This window comes from Carlito syrichta, unplaced genomic scaffold (genome assembly GCF_000164805.1).
Source record: "Carlito syrichta isolate Samal-C Ts95f unplaced genomic scaffold, Tarsius_syrichta-2.0.1 Scaffold150045, whole genome shotgun sequence".
NCBI lineage: Eukaryota > Metazoa > Chordata > Mammalia > Primates > Tarsiidae > Carlito > Carlito syrichta.
Window position 1 is genome coordinate 118,906 of NW_007094141.1, and position 21,874 is coordinate 140,779.

At 35.7% G+C, this 21,874-nt stretch overlaps 1 protein-coding gene across 1 annotated transcript in view; it reads right to left on the minus strand.

The window, feature by feature from the left end:
• MRPL1 (mitochondrial ribosomal protein L1) overlaps positions 1 to 21,874 on the minus strand; it is a 72,249-nt gene that overhangs the window by 40,202 nt on the left and 10,173 nt on the right. The window contains exons 2-6 of the mRNA XM_008050549.2: positions 20,597 to 20,708; positions 13,598 to 13,856; positions 10,746 to 10,829; positions 10,009 to 10,080; positions 6,194 to 6,305 (exon numbers count right to left, since the gene is read on the minus strand). Coding sequence (XP_008048740.1) covers positions 6,194 to 6,305; positions 10,009 to 10,080; positions 10,746 to 10,829; positions 13,598 to 13,856; positions 20,597 to 20,708 — 639 coding nt within the window. The remainder of the gene's footprint in view (positions 1 to 6,193; positions 6,306 to 10,008; positions 10,081 to 10,745; positions 10,830 to 13,597; positions 13,857 to 20,596; positions 20,709 to 21,874) is intronic.

Consider the following 21,874-nt stretch of genomic DNA (forward strand, 5'->3'; position numbering starts at 1 on the left):
TCCATCTCTACAAAAAAAGTTGTTTTTAATTAGCCGCACATGGTGATGTATGCCTGTAGTCCCAGCTACTTGGAGATGGAGGCAGAAGGATATCTTGAGCCCCAGGAGTTCAAGACTGCAGTGAGCTATGATTGTGCCACTGCCCTCCAGACAGGGTGACAAAGCGAGACCCTGTATCTGAAGAAAATCATCATCATCTCCATGGTATAGCATGCAAAGCCCTCCACCTACCACCGTCTAACCTCATTGACCATCACTATTTGACATTTTATGTACCAAATGATAGAAAGCTACTTATAATTTCCTGAACACAACTGGTTCTCTCATACTTTGTGTATAAGAAAGGTCATTTCCTCTGTCTGATGCATGTTAGGAAAGCAAAGGCTTATTCATGCTTAACTTCTCAAGTTAACTGCTATTTTCTTTACTCATATATAATCTGATTCTATAAAGTAGTCCCTCCTTTCTCAATGTACTTTGTACATTTTCTACTAATACATTCACTGCATTTTTGTGCAGCAGTTTGTTTCACTCTTAGAGATGGGAAATGTCTTTTCATTTTTCAATCCTTAGTACTAAGTGCAGTGTCAGGCACAGAGTAGACCCTCAATAAGTATCTGCTTATTCAATAAATGAGTTATGAAGGTGGAAATAATATGTGAATACTTGACAAAGAATAAATTCTCCTAAAGTAATTGTGGAGAATGAATAGCTACTTTAGGAACTGTAGGAAGTCAGTAATAATAATAGTAGCCCCCATGGGGTACTTGTATATACTTGTTATATACCCAGCTTATGCTAAGCTCCTCATACTTTACCACAAAACCATTAAGGATAGATATTATTATGAAACACATTTTGTAGATGAATAAACAGAGGCACAAAAATGTTTAAAAGTTTGCTTAAAGTCACAGTAAGTGATAAAGTCAAGACTGAGAGTCTATGCTAACATAGACGGAGAGAGTCTGTTAGCCACTATTCTAGTCTGCTTTTCAATACAGTCAAATAGCAAATTTTATTGCTGTTCCTAGGGCTTTGCTACCTGCTATTGCTATGAAATCGCTCTCCTCTTTTTCTTTTCTCTATTTTTATTTTTTGCCTTCTTCTTTCTTCCTTTCTCTTGCTCTTCCTCTAATTCTCCCTATTCAATTTCCATAATGAACATAACCTATATTAAACTATCTGATCAGGTGTTTCACTCTGATATACCTTTTCTTTCTTCTTTAGTCAGGGATGACAAAGAAGGAATAATTAGTGAGAAAGGAAGCAAATTAGGATTGTATATGAAAAGAAAATTTCAAGAAACAAAGAAAACTAAGAACAGACCTTTGACTCTGGCAAAAACAAGATCTGTGATTGTAACTGAGAGCAACATTTAAGCTAAATCATGGAAGAAAAGGTTGTAAGAAAAAATAACTTTTGGTAAGAAAATGGAGATAGCCAATTGCTGAAAACAATTATTTGGAAAACCTAGTATAAAATAACAGAAAGCTCTTAACTAGAAAGTATAGCTGAATCAAATGAAGTTTGGGAAGTTGTGATTTGTTTTTTGTTTGTTTGTTTAACTAGAAAAATCTGAGCATAATTAAATGCTAAAGTTAAACCAGTCTGTCTACCACAGAAAACAAAACTGTTAGTTCTATGACAGCAAGGACCTTATCTGTTTTGTTCACAGCCATCACACTCAAGGCTGGGCATACAGTACATACTCAATTACCATGCATAAATTACTGTAATTTCCCCAAATCTGTAAATTCTAAGTAGTCTCTTTTAAGCTGCAATTTAGTTCTTTATCTTCTACCAAGTGAATGGTGTATTAAATGTTCATTTCTTGTACAAATATTTGTAGAGTACACATTGTGTGCCAGGTTCTATTCTAGGCCATGGGAATATAGCAACGAACAAAACCAAACCACCCTTGCATTAATGAGGACCGAACACACACCACAAATGAAAAAAAAAAAACTAAAATGCCAAGAGTGACAGTCCTGAAAAGAATACAAAAGCATAATTATCTAGCGATAATGGAAAGTGAGGGATAGTGCTTTACATAGGTGATATTTGAATAAGAAAGTAAGCCAGGAAGTAAGCAAAGAGTACTGCAGACACGGGAATACTCCCAAAAAACCTGAGGAGGGAGAGCATGGAGTGTGTGTGAAGAAGAGCAGGGAGGCCACTAAGATTAAAGGAAAGAAAACAAAGGAAAGCATAACATAGCCAGTTGTTACATGGCCAAGATCATCTACAGTAACTATTACAGCACCTAATCAGTAGTGGAGTCTTTCACACAGGAATAGTTTTTGAACTAATACATGAGGAGGAAACTTTAGAAAAATTTCAAGTTGATTACATTGCAAAAATTCTCTATGTTTCAGTATTTTTCTTTATATAACCAAATAATTCTAATTGTTCCAATAATGAAAACAATATTCTGAAGTACAAAATGTTATTCTATGAGTTAAAAAATACTTCACATTAAATTTTGAGAATTTTAACATCCATGAGTCTCATGTATGATATAATACCAACTTCCTTACAGAAAGCACTGTCATGCCCAGTAGAGTGAATATCCCTTGGTCAAGACTTCAACTGGAGCACTGGTATCAATTTTAAGAGCTACAAGTTAAGAGGAATACACATTAGTGTAATTATAACTTTTCTGATCATGTCCCTTTCCCTCACAAATAACTTAGTATGTTTTAAAATAATCCTGTTTCCATATGCCATAGCACCTACCATGTATTAATATGCATAATAGAAAAATGACACCATTAAGGTATTTTTTCATACTAGTATATTTGGTTTAGTAGACAATAAATGATAAAAAAATTAGAAATTTAAAAAATGCTAATCAATGAAACATATCTCTATTAGAGATGAAAGAAATTCAGAGGGCATTTATGTTGAGGGGAAGCCAGGTAAGAAGCCAAATGAAGTAAAATTTCTTCCAAGAAATTTTTAAAAGCAAGTTTTAAATGTTTTCATTTAATGAAACAAAAAAGAAATACTGCGAAAACAAGTCAAATGTGCATTAGAAAAATAGAGAACTAGCCTACAGTTATGTAAGCAATTAACCGAAAACGAATCAAACTGCAACATTAAACATGCTGCAAAATGTGCACACACCCACTCACATTAGTAAAACTAATGAGGAACTGACGAGCTCAGCTGCAGGGGTTTGTTTGGCTTTTTTTTTTAATTTCATCCTCTTGCTCAAAACATAATTTCTATTTCACCCTAAAGAATTTTGTTGGATATAAGGAGAATCAAATGTTCTTAAACAAGAATATGAACAAGCTCTGAAAATGCATAATATAAGCTCTATTTGTTCTAATGCACATCTAACATATCCTTTTTTAACATTTTTGACAGGTTAATCGTTTGTTTTCATGTTTAACGAACACAAATGTTTTGCCAGTGGTGTTAAAGAGATTGTGTGGGGGTGAAAAGAAAATGTTAGCTAAGGGGAAAGGTCTGCTTTTTTAAGATGCCTTGTTAAGCAAATGGGGTTGGGGGGGCATGCTAAGTACTTAACCATGATATGCAACGTTGTGATTCATTATGAAAAGAGAAATAAAGTAAAACCCATGATATGCAATTTTGTGATTCATTATGAAAAGAGAAATAAAGTAAAAATAAAATAAAAATTTTACAGGAAACATATTATTTTGGAATAAAAAGATGTTATCTGAAAACTAAACAACAATAGTCACAAATTTAGCAATGACGGTGCTAATAATAAATTCTCATAGCTAAAGAAAAAAGAAGCAAAAAGGGTCATACAAGAATGCATAAAGTAGCAAAGGTAACAAAATTAATGTCTGTGAAAAATCAGTTCACCATGCAATGCAAGGAGCCAGATAAAGACACACAGATTCAGTATTCGTTTTCAGTTTTGACTATATTTAGTACTGTTTATTTCACTCTGACTTGAGCTTGAATCTAATTAGACATAAAAAAATTATAAAATATATTTTCACCAAATTCAATTGCAATTCTGGTTTAATTTTTAAAATAATGCTCAGTCTCAGGTCTTTCTTAAGAAAGAATTTTAAAAAAAGAAAGCATATAAATGTGATTTCATGACAACAAACACTACTGAAATGGAAATCTCTAATAAAAAGTGCCAAATAGCAGTCTAAAATCTAATAAGGATGTGTGATTTAATGCAGGCTATCAAAAATAATCAAGCAAAACTCTAGTACAACAAAAGAACTAGAGAGACCATTTGAATTTGTTACCGATCATGATCTAGAATTCAGACAAGTATTAGCGGCTAGCATGTATAAAAATCTTAGCAGCTGGGCTTGGTGGCTCAGCCTGTAATCCTGCGCCTTTGGGAGGCTGAGGTGAGTGGATTGCCTGAGCCCGCGGGATCGAGACCCGCCTGGGCAGCGAGACCTCATCTCTACAATAAATCAAAAAATCAGCCGGGTGTGGTAGCGCATGCCTGTAATTCTGGCTACTTGGAAGGCTGAGGTGGAAGGATCACCGGAGCCCAGCAGGTCGAGGCTGCGGTGGCCAGGAGCAGCCACTGCACTCCAGTCTGGGTGACAGAGTAAGACTCCAACTCAAAAAAAAAAAAAAATCTTAGCAGGTTTTTTTTAGCTCAACGAGAGCTAAAATTTGAAAGCAAATCTACCAAAACAATTTAAAAACATTTGTTCTGTTTATAATACAAAATTTTATTCAAAATAACACCTATCATCCAGGCACAGTTGCTTATGCCTGTAATCCCAGCACTTTGGAAGCCCAGGTGGGAGGACTGCTTGAATCTAGGAGTTTGAGACCAGACTGGGCAAAATAAGATTTCATCTCCACCAAAAAAAAAAAAAAAAAAAGCCAGGTATGGTGGCACATGTCTATAGTCCCAGCTACTCAGGGGGCTAAGGCAGAAGGCTCTCCTGAGCCCACAAGGTTGAGACTATGGTGAGCCATGATGCCACTGTATTCTAGCCTGGGCAAGAGAGTGAGACCCCACCTCAAAAAAATAAAAATAACACCTATATACACCAGACAGTCAGCACTACTTAAAACAAACTGTGTTGACGAGTGAACTTTTGTTTTTCCTCCCAAATGTACTCCCTGTTTCCACTGATGAAAGTTCTTATTAGGAGAGGTTCCTAGTCTTAAAAAATCTCAGCATTATTTGACTCTGCCCTTTCTCCCACTCAAGCTGTCTATGCCCAACTAGTTGGTTGCAATTGCACTCTTACTGGTCTCCCTGCCTCTACTTTCTATTCATGGTAATACATCTTACAAACTCTTGCCAGATTAAAGCTCTAAAGAACAGATTATATCACTCCCCACCTCAAAAACCTCTCAAAGATTACTGATGAATATAGAGTAAAGTTCACACTCATTAGTCCATCATACAAAATCCTTCCCAATACAGCATAAATCTACCTTTCTAACAACATTTCCCATTACCCTCTTCAGTTTCAATGTAGGGGTACCATTCCCTATGCCCAGAGAGCTCGTTGATATTTCTTGTACCTGGTCTACAAGTTCTGAGTTTCTGAGTTACCTCAGTGTCCACGATTAATACATTTCTTCTATTTTAAATAATATTCTCCTTAATCAATTCATTCAATTAATGTCATCTCCTTTATAATGCTTTGCCTAATTCTCCATCTATGTGTAAATTCTTCCTTCACTGAACAACCATAGCACCTTGTGAGTTTATCATATAATACCTCAAACTTTTACAATATGGCTGTTCATGTGCAACTTTATCTCTTATTAGACATTGTAAAGCACATAATATCCTTAACAGGAAAATTCCTTAAGGGAAATTACCTCCAGAGTCATGCACAGTCAGCATTAATATATATGATGAATGTTTAAATAAATGAGCATATATATTGATAAAGAGTTAAAAGTCAGTAAAATAGTATGGTGACAACATAAATAGTAGATAATATATTCCATTAATTTGGAGCTAGGACTATGATCTAAATTTAAAGAATCAATATTATAAAGTCACTTAGTTTTCAAATTATATTAGATTACCAATATTAATGCCAAAAGAAAAAAAAAATCAAATCCATATGTTCTCATATAACACTGAACTCAGTATCAGGATATAATATTTATTCTACATATATATCAACAACTTTGCTTCCTAACTGAACAAAGTTGAGAAGAAAGTTGTTGATAGCATATTGAAATAATAAAAAGAATTTGCCCTTACTTCGAATAAGCTTTGGAAATCTTTTTTTCAGTTTCTTCCTTAATGGATTAAGCTCAGGCATTATTTCTGGAACAGCTACATAAAAGTCTACATGAATTTCATCATCCAAAATCTGAAAATGAGAGAAAAAAAAAGAGGTAACCGTAGATTACATGAAAAGCTTTATCCTTCTAAAAAAAGGTATAATGTAGTAATTTCCCTTATAATTCAGTAAATAGGAATTAAGGACAATTATTTTCTTCAAGCATAAGGATCATATGAATACATTTACTAAATGTAAAAACCTTCAGAAGCAAATATTTTATTTTAAAAAGTCACATTCATTTTAAAAAATATACTTAATGGTTTTAATCTTCCATGAGGTTATGTTAGGCAAAAGTGTTACAAGTTAGAACATAGCTCTGATGTGTATGTACATGGTTCATACAATACCACCAAGTTGAATTCATGTCAATTAAAACAGAAAAGAACTACAAAAGTTAAAAATTTTGCATTAGATCACATATCAAATTAATAACCAACCACTAGCTTCCTAAATTTAGAGCATCAAGAGAACTGAATCTAAAATTATTTTCGCAAAGAACTGAAACTAAAGTTCTCCTTGCCATCAATAACTAAAAATAAAATTAAGGAGGGGAGGTCAAAGACAAGTTCATTTATAGTTTATTACCCTACTCTATTTCCATTCTCAGAGCAAAGAGGTTAATATTCAATTTTTGGAAAACATGTTTTATTAATTCAGGCAAGCACCCAAAATAATTATTAAACTATTACATTATTAAAAAAAGTAGTCAGCCGGGCTTGGTGGCTCAGCCTGTAATCCCGCACCTTTGGGAGGCTGAGGTGAGTGGACTGCCTGAGCCCGCGGGTTCGAGACCCGCCTGGGCAGCGAGACTTCATCTCTGCAATAAATCAAACAATCAGCCGGGCATGGTAGCGCATGCCTGTAATTCCGGCTACTTGGAAGGCTGAGGCGGAAGGATCGCAGAAGCCCAGCAGGTCGAGGCTGCGGTGGCCGGGAGCGGCCACTGCACTCCAGTCTGGGTGACAGAGTGAGACTCCAAATCAAAAAAAAAAAAAAAAAAAAAAGTAGTCGACTATAAACTGAAGCAACTTTTTAGAACAATACTGCCTGGGCAAAAAATATTTCACTAATGATTGTTTTTACATTAAATCCTACCACAATATGTCATTCAAAGCTTTGGTTTATAGCTACGTAGTGAACCCTAAAAACTTGAACTCTGCCAAGATTAAGCAGTGATTATAGAATTTTATCTTCCTATTCTTTTTACAAATTCTTCACTCCTTAAATAACATACTATGCTCTCCTTAACAATACCAATTTATATTAAATGAGCATTTCTCATGCGCCAAGCATTCTGCTAAATATTTTACATAGCTTAGTTCATCCAGTTTTCACAACATCCCTATGAGGCAGGTACTAATCTTGACCACACATTCTAGATAAGGAAACTGAGGACTCAGGGAGGATGAGTCAGTCTATGCGCTTGCAAGAGGCAAAGCCAGGATTCAAACACAGGCAGTGTGGCTTGAGCCAGGGCTGGAAATGTGAAAGCACAGGCAATTCTGAAATGTCAAAGAACTGTCTGTCAGACTTCTATTCCCAGACCTTCCAATACTAATTCTATGACATATTTCCTTAAATTAAACTTAAAATTATGTTTGGAAATTATGCTATAATTAACCTTAAGACCACATCTTGACATAATATAGAACTGCAGATGGAATTCATGCTTTTAGAGACAAAAACATACAATTACTTTAAAATTTCTCAGAACCAGGCATACCCGTGATATTTCAAAATAAAACAAAATGAATATATGTGTTATCTAAGAAATGACTAAAAGTTCAGTAAATGTATCCTACTTTACATTTTACAAGAGCTAAGCAAAATAGTAAACTAATTTTAAAATGTAGGACTGTTTAAAAAAACTATAGTGATGATACTATTTACAGAATTATACTGAATTTACTTCATAACCTGAATGACTTCTAAAAATAACATGGACTAGCTTAAAAAGATACCATGGAATAACTTGCAATAAAATACTGTTTATGATGCCTTATACAGGTGACATGTTCTCTCTAATAACAGATCATCACTGAGCCCTTGAAGAGAAAATCTGTACTTATAATATTTTATGTACCAAATAACTTCAAAATGTATCTGGGCTACTTTTAAAAATGTGTTTCATTTACTGAATGCATGGTTGCATAACACTTTCTGCTCCATTACCATTTCTTGCTTGAGAAGTAACTTCTTTTTTTTTTGAGTTGGAGTCTCACTCTGTCGCCCAGACTGGAGTGCAGTGGCCGCTTCCGGCCATCACAGCCTCGACCTGCTGGGCTCCTGCGATCCTTCCACTTCAGCCTTCCAAGTAGCCGGAATTACAGGCATGAGCTACCACACCCGGCTGATTTTTTGATTTATTGTAGAGATGAGGTCTTGCCGCCCAGGCGGGTCTCGATCCCGCGGGCTCAGGCAATCCACTCACCTCAGCCTCCCAAAGGCGTGGGATTACAGGCTGAGCCACTGAGCCCGGCTGAGAAGTAACTTCTTAACACTTGAGAACTGAAGGAGTTGCTGTGACATTTCTACAAGACACTCTTGTGCTTGCAGGAAAAAAGTAGATGGAAGGCAGTACACACATTTAATAAGACTCATTCTCTGATTCCAGAGGCCAAGCTTTACTTCCAAATTCCCAAGCATTTGTGGTATGCTTATTTTTTTAATAACTAAACAAATTTTAACAATATTTTTAAAAATTAAAATTAATGATACAGCAGAAAGAACTGGGTATCATCCTCTGACTTTGACCTAGAACCTGTATTAAAGCATAATCTTTTCGTATTTGCTACTAGTTCTGCACCCAAAAATCATTCTGGAAGCTCTCCTTAAAAATCCAGAATCCCCACCAAATTTAGAGTACTTTTAGGGTAGAAAAAAACAAACCACAAGCACTGCTGTTTATCCCAAAGGATGAGCCCAGTTGAAAGTTATCCAAAGGACAATCTGGATATGGGACAAAGGATAATTTTTAAGTCACTTTTCCTATTTTCTTCTTCTCCCTACCAATAAAAAAATTATCCAGAATCTACATGATTATAATTTGAAGAGGAGTTTTTAAGAGAACATTAAAAAGAAAAAAAAACTTTGTATTTTTCAGAAATAACTCTATGCATCTTCTTCCAACCTCTTAAAAAAATGGTCTCGTTTTCAAATAGGCTCCACAAACTCTTTGCTATTTTCAATGGCAGGCTTCAGAATCATTTGTGGCTATCACACTGAGCCTTTTTCACTATGAACTGACTAGGGGGTAGAAATTAAGAGGAACTAAAAGCACCATGTTATAGAGGTTAGATACTATCCTCTGTGATCTACTAATTGAATCAGACTTTCACTCCCAGAAAGCAAAACAAATATTTGATTTTCAAAACTGAATGGATATATCATGCGTGTGACCTTTGGATTCATTTTAAATCTCACAATCAAAACCAGAGTCAGTCTACCCCCAAACTCTAATAGACAAAAAAGAGGGAAGCCACATACACACACACAAATTATAATATAAATTGAAAAAAATCATACTATAAATCGAATATAATCAATATCAGACTGGATAATTTTTCCCAGTTTTTGAAAGTGAAAAGTAGTGAAAAATTGTCCCTATTCCTATAAAGCCCTACTAACCATTTATCATGAAGAGCTACTACCTCTGTTCAACATGTAACAAATAAATGGATGGCAAAGATAACAATCTCTACATCTAATAAACATGAAAACAACACTGTACCTTCTGGATCAGATTAGTTCCTCCTGCAAACGCAGCTCCATTTTCTTCTGCTATTTTAACCTCTGATGCATTCTATCAAAACACAATAGTTTGAACATAATCTTTAATTTTAAACACATTCAGTATTTTGTCAGAAATAACATCATAGTTCAAAAAAATTATGGTTCTTATTTTTAAGTGAAAATGAATCCATTTTTAATTAAATGCATCAGCTACTCCATTCAGAACAAGTTTAGTTTAAAAGTTATTACAAAATAAATTCATAAACACTTTATAAACAAACATTTCTAATATAAAAAGATGAACAAAAAGCTATTTTACTATATCTGTTATATATTTGACAATTGATTTTCCAGACTAGATACTTTTAAAAGTTGTGATTTCTGAGGTACTACAGCACTGAGTGGTCCCATTGCTTTAAAATAATCCAACTGTTTTTTTGGAGAGGGAAATTTGACTAAGAACAGGAGTCAGTAGGAGAAAGTTCATACTTTTTTATAGTTTCTTGTAAGAAACACAATGTGGTAAACTAGTAATAATGAAATGAATGTTCTAGTTTAGCTCTTTCTCAAAGTAATATTGTAACCTCAAGAAGGTCATATAACTGCTTTGAGCTCCAAATGGGGAAAATAAAAGAAGGTGAATGCTAGGGTTTTCTCTAACTTTATTTATTCAGTTATTCTAACCATTGATGAGTGTTATCTCTTTAAAAAAATTAAATGATATAAGTTACTCACCCCTGTAAATACAGCAACTTTATTGATTTCTGAAGCAAATGGGTATGGAAAGCTAAGAACACTGGCAAATGGCTCCACTTTTTTCTAAATACACAATAGAGGATAAAGAATTTCAAAATTTCATCATTTCTATATCTCTCACATTCTATAAAAAAAGAAGATGCCGTGCTTTTAGTGTCTTAATTCTACCATATGACCTCCCACTAATCCAGAACTATTCACTGATTAGAATTTAAGGCACAAACGATTATATTCGTTTTTTCAAGAAATTATAGTGAAAAGTCTAAATCTCTCTTCCCAACTTCACACTCCCATGGCACTTGGCTCCTATCTCTTCATCATTCGTCACAGTCTCTTAAATTTTATGAGATACAGTTGCATTCTATATCTTCCCCACCACCTAGTACAATGCTTTCCACTTGACAAATGTCAATAACCATTTGCCACCTTGAATTAAATTTTTTAAAAACAATGTAATTTTCTGACACCATCAAGGAGGACATAATACAGCCATACATACTGAATAATAGACAATATCCAGCTGATCTGCCCTGTAGGTCACCCCTAATTGCCACTATTGGCTCTAAGCAATCAAAAAACATAAACCCTAAATCCAAAACAGAATGCCAAGTCTAAATGGCTCTTCTGAATGGGTCTATTTTGAAACAACTTGAGCCACCCATCATTTTTAGATTAATTTAGGAAGTCAGTTGGAAAATCCAAAATAAACTGTGGCATGCATTTGAGTCATCTAATACCGGTGGAAATTTTATAGGACCTCAGAATTAATCTCTTCAATCATTTTGATCAGGGACTATTGAGACCTGACACTCAGAGCTCTTAGACTTCACCTGGGAACAAATTCTTAGGCCCTCCATAGTTTGGGTACAACTTTAAGGTCTGGAAGAAAAAGAGGTTGTTCCCCAAATAAACCTTTTTGTAAGAATAATAGTTTTAGAAAAAAAAACTTATTTTGAATAGAGACATCCTCCTAGGAATTTCTTTTCAGACAAAAGGCACAAATTCTTAAGCATACTTTACATCACCATGCAACTTAGTTTTATGAACTGACATTCCCTTGTCTTTAACATGTCACAACTGGTTTCAGTAAATTTCTCAATTGTAAGCAATCCCAATAATAGCATCCTCTGTGGAACACTGAAGAACAACAACAACAAAACGTCTTAGGAAGACAAAAGTACATTTTCAATGGCATTAGTTTACAAGTGGCTTCCATATATGAAACAAAGCTTGTGGTCCTAGAAGACATCATTATGAACTGCATTAATGGTTAACTGAGTAAGTGATCACCTTAGATGCTACACAATTTTTAAAATAAAAGACTTAATAGTAACACTATGATACAAAATAAAAATTATAACATGGCTGGTACACACTGTTTCTAGTAAGTAAAAACTAAGAAATAAAATAGACCTTACTTCAAATCTTAACTCTGCCCCCTATTCTATGACCTTTAGCAAGTTAGTTTGCTATCTATACCTCAGCTTCCTCTTCTGAGATTATTATAGAATTAAACAAGAAAATGCATGCAAAGTACTTAGCACTGTCGCTGGTAGAAAAGTTTTCAGTAAATGTTGACTATTATTATTAAGCACTTACCAAGTCCTTTATATGCATGACCTCCTTTAATCCTCACTACAACCATATCAACTAAATATTTTATCTCTTTTTAGAAATATTTAAAAAACTGAGATTTGAAGAGGTTAAGCAATAAACCCAATGCTAAAGAGCAAAGAAGCCCAAACTTAAAAAGTGACAAGGCAGGATTCTGGTGTGTACAGCCAACACACCAGCACTGTGCTGTCCTGCCTCCTCTAGGGGCTCTATTACTGTTGTAGCTGAGGCTGCTAGATTGAATTAAAAAACATACCTTCCAGCTTGGCCAAAACAAGACATCCTCAGAATAAAAATTAAAATATCATTGTTTTAAAAATTAGATCTCTTAAGAAGTTTTAAAAATATAGGACTATAATAGACCTCAATACTACTCTAGTTTTTCCTTGCAAGTTTTTATAATTGTCTTCTGTAGAACTCCAATATTTAAACAGATAAAGCAGAAGGCTCTGGTTGAAACAAGAGTGAGAAACTTGTGACTCCACCCAAGCAACCTTAGTCTCAACGTAGGACCCCAACCCCAGGAAATATATCTAAAGGCCGTTGAGCTAATCCAGAGCCCTCATTTACAGAGAAGAAATATGATTCCCAGAGAGTTTAAGTCATTTTCCAAAGTTACAGTAACACTTAAATTAATTTTAACACTACTTTTGTTGAAATTTATACTAGTGACTCTTCAGAGAAATAGGAGATATATGTTCATCAACCCTCTAGAGTATTTTCAACATATTTTATATTTGGAAAATGATTAAAAATATATATTTCTCATGTTAAAGTACAGAAAGTCTAAGATTTTCTTTCTCTTTCTCTCTTTCTTTCTAGGGAATCTTGCTCTATCCCCAGGTTAGAGTACAGTGGCACAATCACAGCTCACAGACAGTCTCGATGTTCTAGGCTTAAGCCATCCTTCAGCCACAGTCACCCAAGTAGATGGGACTATAGGTATGTGCCACCATGCCTGGTTCATTAAAAAAATTTTTTTTATGTGGAGACAAAGTCTCACTATGTTGCCCAGGCTGGTCTCAAACTCCTGGACTTAAGCAATTCTCCTGCTTTGACTTCCCACAATGCTAGAAGTACAAGTGTTAGCCACTGTGCCCAGTCAGACAACATTAGGTTTTCTAAAAATTATGGGAGGTAATAATTTTAAAATTAAGAAACACCAATTCATATCAGCACTATTCACAAATAAACTTATTTTAAATGCATCTACATACCTTCTTCCCCAGTGCCATATCTAGTGTCAAATCAAGATAAACACCTTGCTTTGGATAAGTAAAGTCAAGAACTTGAAATTTCTTAAGTAAGTGAACAGCCTTCTCCACCTCGTATATCTGCCTTGGGTATAAGCGTTTTAAATAGACATCATCCTCAGGTTCGCCTTCCATATAGGGGTATGATTTTATTTTTTCTATATCATCTTTTTTTTCCTCTGATGCTTTTTCTTTACCACCTTTTTTTGTTTTCTTTGCAGGCCTAAAAAATAAATTTCAAGTTATATCAATATATATTATTTAAAACATATGTATAGAGAAAACAAAAGGCAAATTTTATTTTAATTCAAAAATGTAGATTGCTTTATAGTTTTTCTAATTCAACAAGTATTAAGTGTACTTTTGTACTGTTTGCAGTCATACTTTACAAGGGTGAACTGTATGGTATATAAATAACATCTTCATAAAGCTGTTATTTATAAAAATAGAGTAGCCCAGCAAAGAACAACATAATGAAAAGTTTTGAGGCATGAAATAAAATGGTATACAAGGGGAGCTATTGTAAGTTCCATAAGACTTGAGCAGAAGTTGGCAAACTTTTTCTACAAAGGACCAGATAGTAAATATTTTAACTTTGTGAGCCAGAGTCCTGTTACAATGACTCAACTCTACCACTGTAATGTAAAAGCAGCCACAGGCAATACATCAATGTAGAAACATAGCTATGTTCCAATAAAACTTTATTTATGAACACTGGATTTGAATTTCATAATCTTCATGTGTCACAAAATATTATCGTTCTGTTCTCCATAATTAAAAAGTATAAAGTCACATCCTTAGTTTGTGAATCATGCAAATACAGGCAGCAGACCAGATCTGGCCCACTGGCCATAGTTTGCTGACTCCTGAGCTAAAGGGGTCAGAATAGAAGGCTGGCAAGAATGGAAGACATGGATGGAATATCCAGATCACAGAAAGCCTCCCCTTGAAGCAATGAGAAGTCAGTGAACAGGAGTAACATCTGTATTTTATATCCTTTATTTATTTGTTTGTTTTGAGTCAAGGTCTCACTCTGGCACCCAGGCTGAAGTGTAGTGCCACGATCACAGCTCACCACAAGCCTTGACTTCTTGAGCTCAGGCAATTCTTCCAACACCACCACACCTGGTTAATTTTTTGATATTTTTGTACAGACAAGGTCTCGCTGTGTTGCTTAGTCTAGTTTCAAACTCCAGGGCTCAAGCTATCTTCCCACCTCAGCCTCTCAAAGTGCTGGGATTACAGGCATGAGCCACCATGCCTGGCCAAACATCTGTATTTTAGGTAGAATATTCTGGCTATAAAATAAGAGATAGATCTGAAAGAAGTAGGATTGGAGACCATTAAGAGACTATTCCCAGCTGGGCACAGTGGCTTGTGCCTATCATCCTACACATTGGGAGGTGGAGGCGAGAGGATTGTCTGAACCCATGGGTTTGAGACCAGCCTAGGCAGCATGATGAGACCTCGTCTCTACAATAAATAAAAAAATTAGGTGTGTGTGGTGGCGCATGCCTATAGTTCTAGCTACCTGGAAGGCTGAAGTGGAAGGATCACCTGAGCCCAGCAAGTTGGGGCTGCAGTGGCCATGAGCATGACACTATACTCCAGCCTGGATAATAGAGTGAGACTCCAACTCAAAAAAAAAAACAAAAAAAAAAAACAAAAAAAAGACCATTTCCTGCTTTTCCTCTCAAAGAGACAAGAGAGCCTGAACCAGAGCATTGATGGTCAGAAGGCTGGGAAAGATGACAGATTAGAGAATTATTTACAAGGAAAATACTGAAGATAGGGAAAGAAGAAAATAAAATACTTAGATTTCTAACTTGAGTGACTAGGCATAGTGTAGCTTCCTTAACTAAGACCAGAATTAGCACAACAGGTTTTTGGTGAGGGAGGTAATCACAGAGATGAGTTCAATTTGGAATGCATTAAGTATGAGTGTGGAAGAGATGACATCATTGGTCCCAATTCTTTACCCTCTATCTTTGGAGCCCCTTTGCTAGGTAACTTCACAGTTCATCTCACTAAAGGTGTATATTTCCCAGGCCCCTGATTTGGTCAAGGGACTAGTTTTGGGGGACAAAATAAAGCAGAAGTAACAGTTTTCTACTCTAAGCTTAGGCCATAAAAAAGGATTCATATGTTTCCACTTTCATGTTTATATTTCTGCCATTGTCATTAGAAGAACATGCCTAGGCTAGCTCAGAGATAGGAGGACAAGAGACCGCCTCCACAGAGCCCCAGGCTACATCAGACAATTCTCAGCTGACCTGCAAATTCACAAATGCCTTACAAGATCAGCCAAAGTCATCAGAGACATTCATCCTAATCCAGTCTATACCAGGTGACCCACAGATGTGGGGTGGTTTGTTATATAACAAAAACTAATTAGGTATTTATAAATTATCTAAGAAAATATATTCAACAGGTACTTGCAAGTAAGAATCTGCAGCTAAGAAAAAAAGATAGAACTAGGGGTGATATAATTTTCTCAGCATTAATTCAAATCACAACTTATAGCCATAAAAGTATTACATTAGTAAACTAGTATTCTGGAAAGATGTTGAGGTTCTGTGGTAGGCAGAATATGCCGCCCCCAAAGATATCCATATTCTAATTCCCAGAATCTGTGAATATATTACCTTACATGGCAAAAAGGACTTTGCAGGTGTGAATAAGGTGAAAGACCTAAAGATAGAGAGATTATCCTAGATTATTTATATGGGCCCAATCTAATCATGTAATTCCTTAAAAGTGAGAGCCTTTCCCTTTCCCAGCATCAGAGATGGAAAGATGACACCAGAGAAATTCAAGCAACCTTGCCTTGCTGTAAAGGTGAAGCAAGTGGGCCAAGAGCCAGGGAATGTGGGTGGTGGCCTCTTGAAGTTGGCAATGGCAAAGAAATGGATTATCTCCCAGAGCCTCCAGAGAACTGCCAATACCTTGATTTCAGCCCAATGAGAGCTATGTCAGACTTCTTACTTACAGAACTGTAAAATGAAAAACTTGTGTAGTTTTAAGCCTTGAAGTTTGTGATAATTTGTTATGATAGCAATAGAAAACAAATATGGGGTCCTACAGAATTTATGTGAAAGAAATGGATAATAATACAATTTTTTTTTAAAAAGACCTCAAAAACCAATCTGACATATAATTCCATTCTCTTTTAGCACTCGATAAATCCTTATTACCGCCACTAATAATAGTATCCTCCCAACTAATGAGCAATTCAACAGAATAGCAGATAATGACAATTCTCATTTTTAATGGGGTGCAGGTGTTCTTCTGGACTGATTGACAACAAGTCTAAGCAAGTGCCCAAGTGGATGGAGGCAACACATCTCAATAGCTACCTTGGAAGTACTCCATAAAATCCTGAAACCTTCCAAACTGGAGAAACCACATTTTTACTTTGTATTTAGTAAAGCAGCAGAGATGCCAATGGAAAAAAGAGCCTTCAGAGCCTATTTTAGGAAAAAATTCTCCCATTTAAAATAGACAAAATGTCCTAGTTGTAGCCTTCAGACTTACTTTACATAAGTGCAGACTGCACCACTAAATTTTCAATCATAGTTGAATCTGTGCATTTAATATGAAATTCTCCAAAGCTTAAATAAGATATTTTAAATTGTCAAGTGCGGTGGCTCAAACCTATAATCCCAGCACTTTGGGAGGCAGAGGTGAGAGGACTGCCTGAATTCAGGAGTTCGAGACCAGCCTGGACAACTTGGCAAGACCTCATTTCTACAATAAATCAAGGCATGGTGGCGTGTGCCTGTAGTTTCAGCTACTTGGAAGGCTGAGGCGGAAGGACCACCTGAGCCCAGCAGGTCGAGGCTGTGGTGGCCCTGAGCGTGCCACTGCACTCTAACCTGGGAGACAGAGTGACACTCCAACTCAAAAAAAAAAAAATTTTTTAATTAATAAATAGCTGCAAACTCAATAAATGTCTCATACAGAGAGAGACTGAGTTGAGTATTTGGCAATTTATTTATATTTTGGACCTTATTTTACAAAATACAGTGATTCAGTGAAAATATTTGTAAAAACCAAAAAAAGTATAACATGGATCAAATAGGACTCTCAGGAAAATGCATTCTTAAAACAAAACAAAACAAAACTGAACAAACTTCAATAACAGTTAATCTCACAGATCTGCAGCCTATTTTCCATGGCTGTCAAAAAATTTCTACCTTTATTCATAAGAATCACATTCAGAAGAAATATGTTGTTCATGCAATTATGTAGAGTTCTATCAGGTCAGCTTATATACTGTGATAATCAGGGAAAAAAATAAATCATGCTAGAGTAAGGTTTTGGAGAAGGTGGAGGAGAAACACCTGGCAATCTGAATCAAAGAGAATAGAATTTGGCTGCAGTTACCTGGGTAACTAAACCACACAGATAAAATAAGTAATAAGAGACTGTACTCAATAATAACTTTCTCCCTGTTTCATCTGTCCCCTAACTCCAAAAACATGAAAGAAAAAATAATTCCATGGCCATACACAATAAAACAAGGTTTTAAAAATCAGTGCTATAATAAAGTTTACTTCTAGACCTTTGAAAATCAAGAGACCCCAGCCCCCACCCCCACCAAGTCCTTCTATTGGAAGGAGGGGGTGGGAGGTTGATATGCAATCTCCCATCAAACTAAACTGAACTAAAGAGAAAATGCCTAGAACATGTTAATGAAATGAAAATATCTGGAATTCATATTTCTCAGTGTAATCACATAAATAAATTCATAACATCTCTGATGCCGGTTTATTCATTCCTTTTAAACCAAATGCAAAAGCTCTCCTTCCACTTAAAATGTAAAAAAGCTTGGAAAGACCATAAACAATGAGAAACGGATGAATGAAACCATAGCTTTTCTTGATCTGATCACAGAGCAGAGATTCCATGCAACCAAGTATCCCGAAATTCGAGGAGAATCAGTCCCTGACCCCAACCCCATCACAGTCTCCCCTGTGGCAGAGCATGAGAGAAAGACAAGGAGGTAAGAAACAATCTACCAAAATTTAGGATTAGCCTGACAGTATTAAACTGGAGATTCAGACACACGAGAATCCACATTGAATTCATAGGCCCTTTTCCACACACCTTCCACCAGGTGCTCCCAGGAAAGACTGGAACAAAGCAGGAGACTAGAATGACTCCCCAGAGGGTTGCAGGCATGGTGGAAAAGGCATAGGTAAGCACCCATTGTGTCTGACAGAAAAAAAGAAAAATCTTCTTCCTTTGGGAGTATGGCAGAAAACAATCCCAAGCCCAGTATCCTATACCAATGCAGCTACGGAAGGGCCAGGAAACTTCCCCACAAGACCTGCAAGAGATTCATGATACCATGGGCAGAATGGACAGAAACGCTGAGAAAATCCCATTCCCACGATTCAGCTGCACTGGGCCTACTTAAGAAAAGGGCTGGATCTGGAAAAGAGAAGTCCTCCTACCACCCATCACCAGCCTAGCAAGCACTGAGTAAAAAGAAACAGCAGTCTACAGCTAGGGGAGGGGGAAAGAATAGTGAGCAACTCCCCTCTGAGGCTCAGCTGCACAGGGAAGGCGGAAAGCTGAGCACGGAGCAGAAACATGGAGAAAAACCCTCTAGCAACCCCAACCCCCATTCTAAGCACAAGGAAACTACACAGAAATTTGAAGCTGCTGGTAACCATGACAACAAGGAAATGAAAATCTAGCTCAATTCCTGACTAGATAGATTCTATGCTCTGACAGATGAAGAAGCATGTCCATTTGCAGACATATTATTTACTGCAGTCTCCACTGTTCTACACAAGATATCCAGTATTGGATAAAAAATTATGAGCTATACAAAGAAGAAGAAAAAAAGAAACACTGTAAAGAGAGAAAAAAACCCAACTCAGATAAACCAGTGAGCTTTTTAAAATCTGGATCAGCTACTGGCAAATAGGGAACATATGCCTGCACATACACAGGCGTGGGGAGATCCAGACTGACAGAAAAGAGAGAGGCCAGCACAGGTCCCTCTGCTGTTTCAGATCCTGATTTTAAAAAATAGCCATAAAAAAAAGCTATTTTTAGTATTTTACAAAGTCAACACATTAAAAATAAAAACCTTTAAGTATGAATACTATAATTCTCATCAAGCTACTAAATAACAATGTCAGACATAAAAAAACATTTGCTTTTAAATTTTAAAAGTATGCATATTTCTGCACTATGTTTTCTAGGTTTTTGAAAAGTATGCTTAAAATTGTACTGGAGCAGAACTTGGAGAAGACATCAAATGAAGCATGTCTAGAGGATAAGCTAAAACAATATTTAAAGATAAAATGTTCTCAAAATAATGAATATCCATAATAAACAAATATGTTCACAAAGCAGAAAGAGATAACAGCCCAAGAGAAAAACACACTACACACATCTGAAATTCTACTACGTAATCATAGTCCTATGACAACTGATCTACAAAAAGTACCTAAGAGGAAAAAAATGTAAAATTTAAACAGCAGAAAGAACTACACACACAGAATCCACCTTAATTAAAATTCATTAATTGGAACAGTAGGTTCTGTTCTAAAAAGGCAGTTGTAGCATACCAGAAAAAAACGTAGTTTCTATAATAAATTCCCTGGATTCAAACCCTAGCTCCAACCCTTACTAGCTCTCTGACCCTGGGCCAGTTATATAACCTATCTGTGCCTTGATTTTCTTCTCTATAAAATGAGTGTAATAATAAGAGCTTCCTCATAAAATTGTTGTGGAGAATAAGTTAGTTACTGAAAGTCAGTGTCTAGTAAATGTTAGGTATTATTATGATGAGTCTTGTCTTTCCTTCAGGACTATAAAGTCAAAGAAGCAAACATGATAAACTTTTACAACTATATATCCCTGTGAATCTTTATGGAACTATTCATGCTTGTTAATAAAAATTTTAAATGATAGTAATTGAAATAATAACTTAAAAATACTTACTTTGTAGCAGCAGCAAAATGTCTGTTGGGTACCTGAACATTTACAGAACAAGAACAAAGAGATGTCTGATAAACCATCTTGGAAAGACTATGCCTTTGGTGATGTATCAAGACTTGAAAGGAAAAAAACATAAAACATTAACATTAAATAATTATACTCATTATTTTTTATATTCTAAAAGTCAGTATTTTTAAAACAAAAACATTCAATAGCTTATGATTCTTAATCATTCTTTTAAAAATGTAATAATGGAAACCGCACTTCTCAAAACTAAAACTGGTAAACACATCCAATATTTAAACAATTTTATCTTCTTATTTATTTGTTTATTTAATAGATACAGGATATAACTCTGTTGTCCAGGCTGGAGAGTAGTAGCACCATCATAGTTCACTGTAACCTTGAATTCCTGGACTCATACTATCATCCAGTCTCAGCCTCCCAAGTAGCTAGGAATACAGGTTCGAGTCACCATGTCTGACTAATTGTTTCTTTTTTTTTTTGTAGAAGCAGGGTCTTACTATGCTGTTCAGGCTCATCTCAAACTTTTAGCTTCAAACAGTCCTTCTGCTTTGACCTCCCAAAGTGTTAGGCTCTTCAAGTATGTTAGCTCTCTTATTAGGGAATATGTATACGTATCCCAGGATTTTTAAAATAATTTACCTTTCATTCATTCATTTATAGGTGCCCAAGTACTTCTGAAAATAAAAACAATGTGGGGGACTTACCCTACCAATGATGAAGATTTGTTATAAAGTTATGGTAATTAAGATACTTTGATGTTGGCACAAACAGATAAAGACCAACTAATTTTACAAAATAGCCCAGCAATGGCCCAGCAATTCAAATATGGATATTTGGAATATATCAGAAATTTTATTGCAAATCTCCATGCAAAGAATTCAATAAGTGGTGCTGAGATGGGTGATTTTCCATCAGGAAACGAGTATATTTGGATCTTACCACCATATTTGGATCTCATACCACACCCAGAAAAATCAAATCTAGATGGGATTAAGGATTTGCATGTCAATGGCAAAACTTAAAGGATTTCAGAATATAGAAAAATATCTCTCTGACAGTTAGGGAGGAAGCAATTTCACAAAAAAGACCCAAAAAGTATTAACCTAAAAGTGACTACATTTGTGTTAAGAATTTTTATTTATCAAATATACTTTTTTTTTTTTGAGTTGGAGTCTCACTCTGTCGTCTTGACTGGAGCGCAGTAGCCCCTCCCGGCCACCGCAGCCTCGACCTGCTGGGCTCCGGCGATCCTTC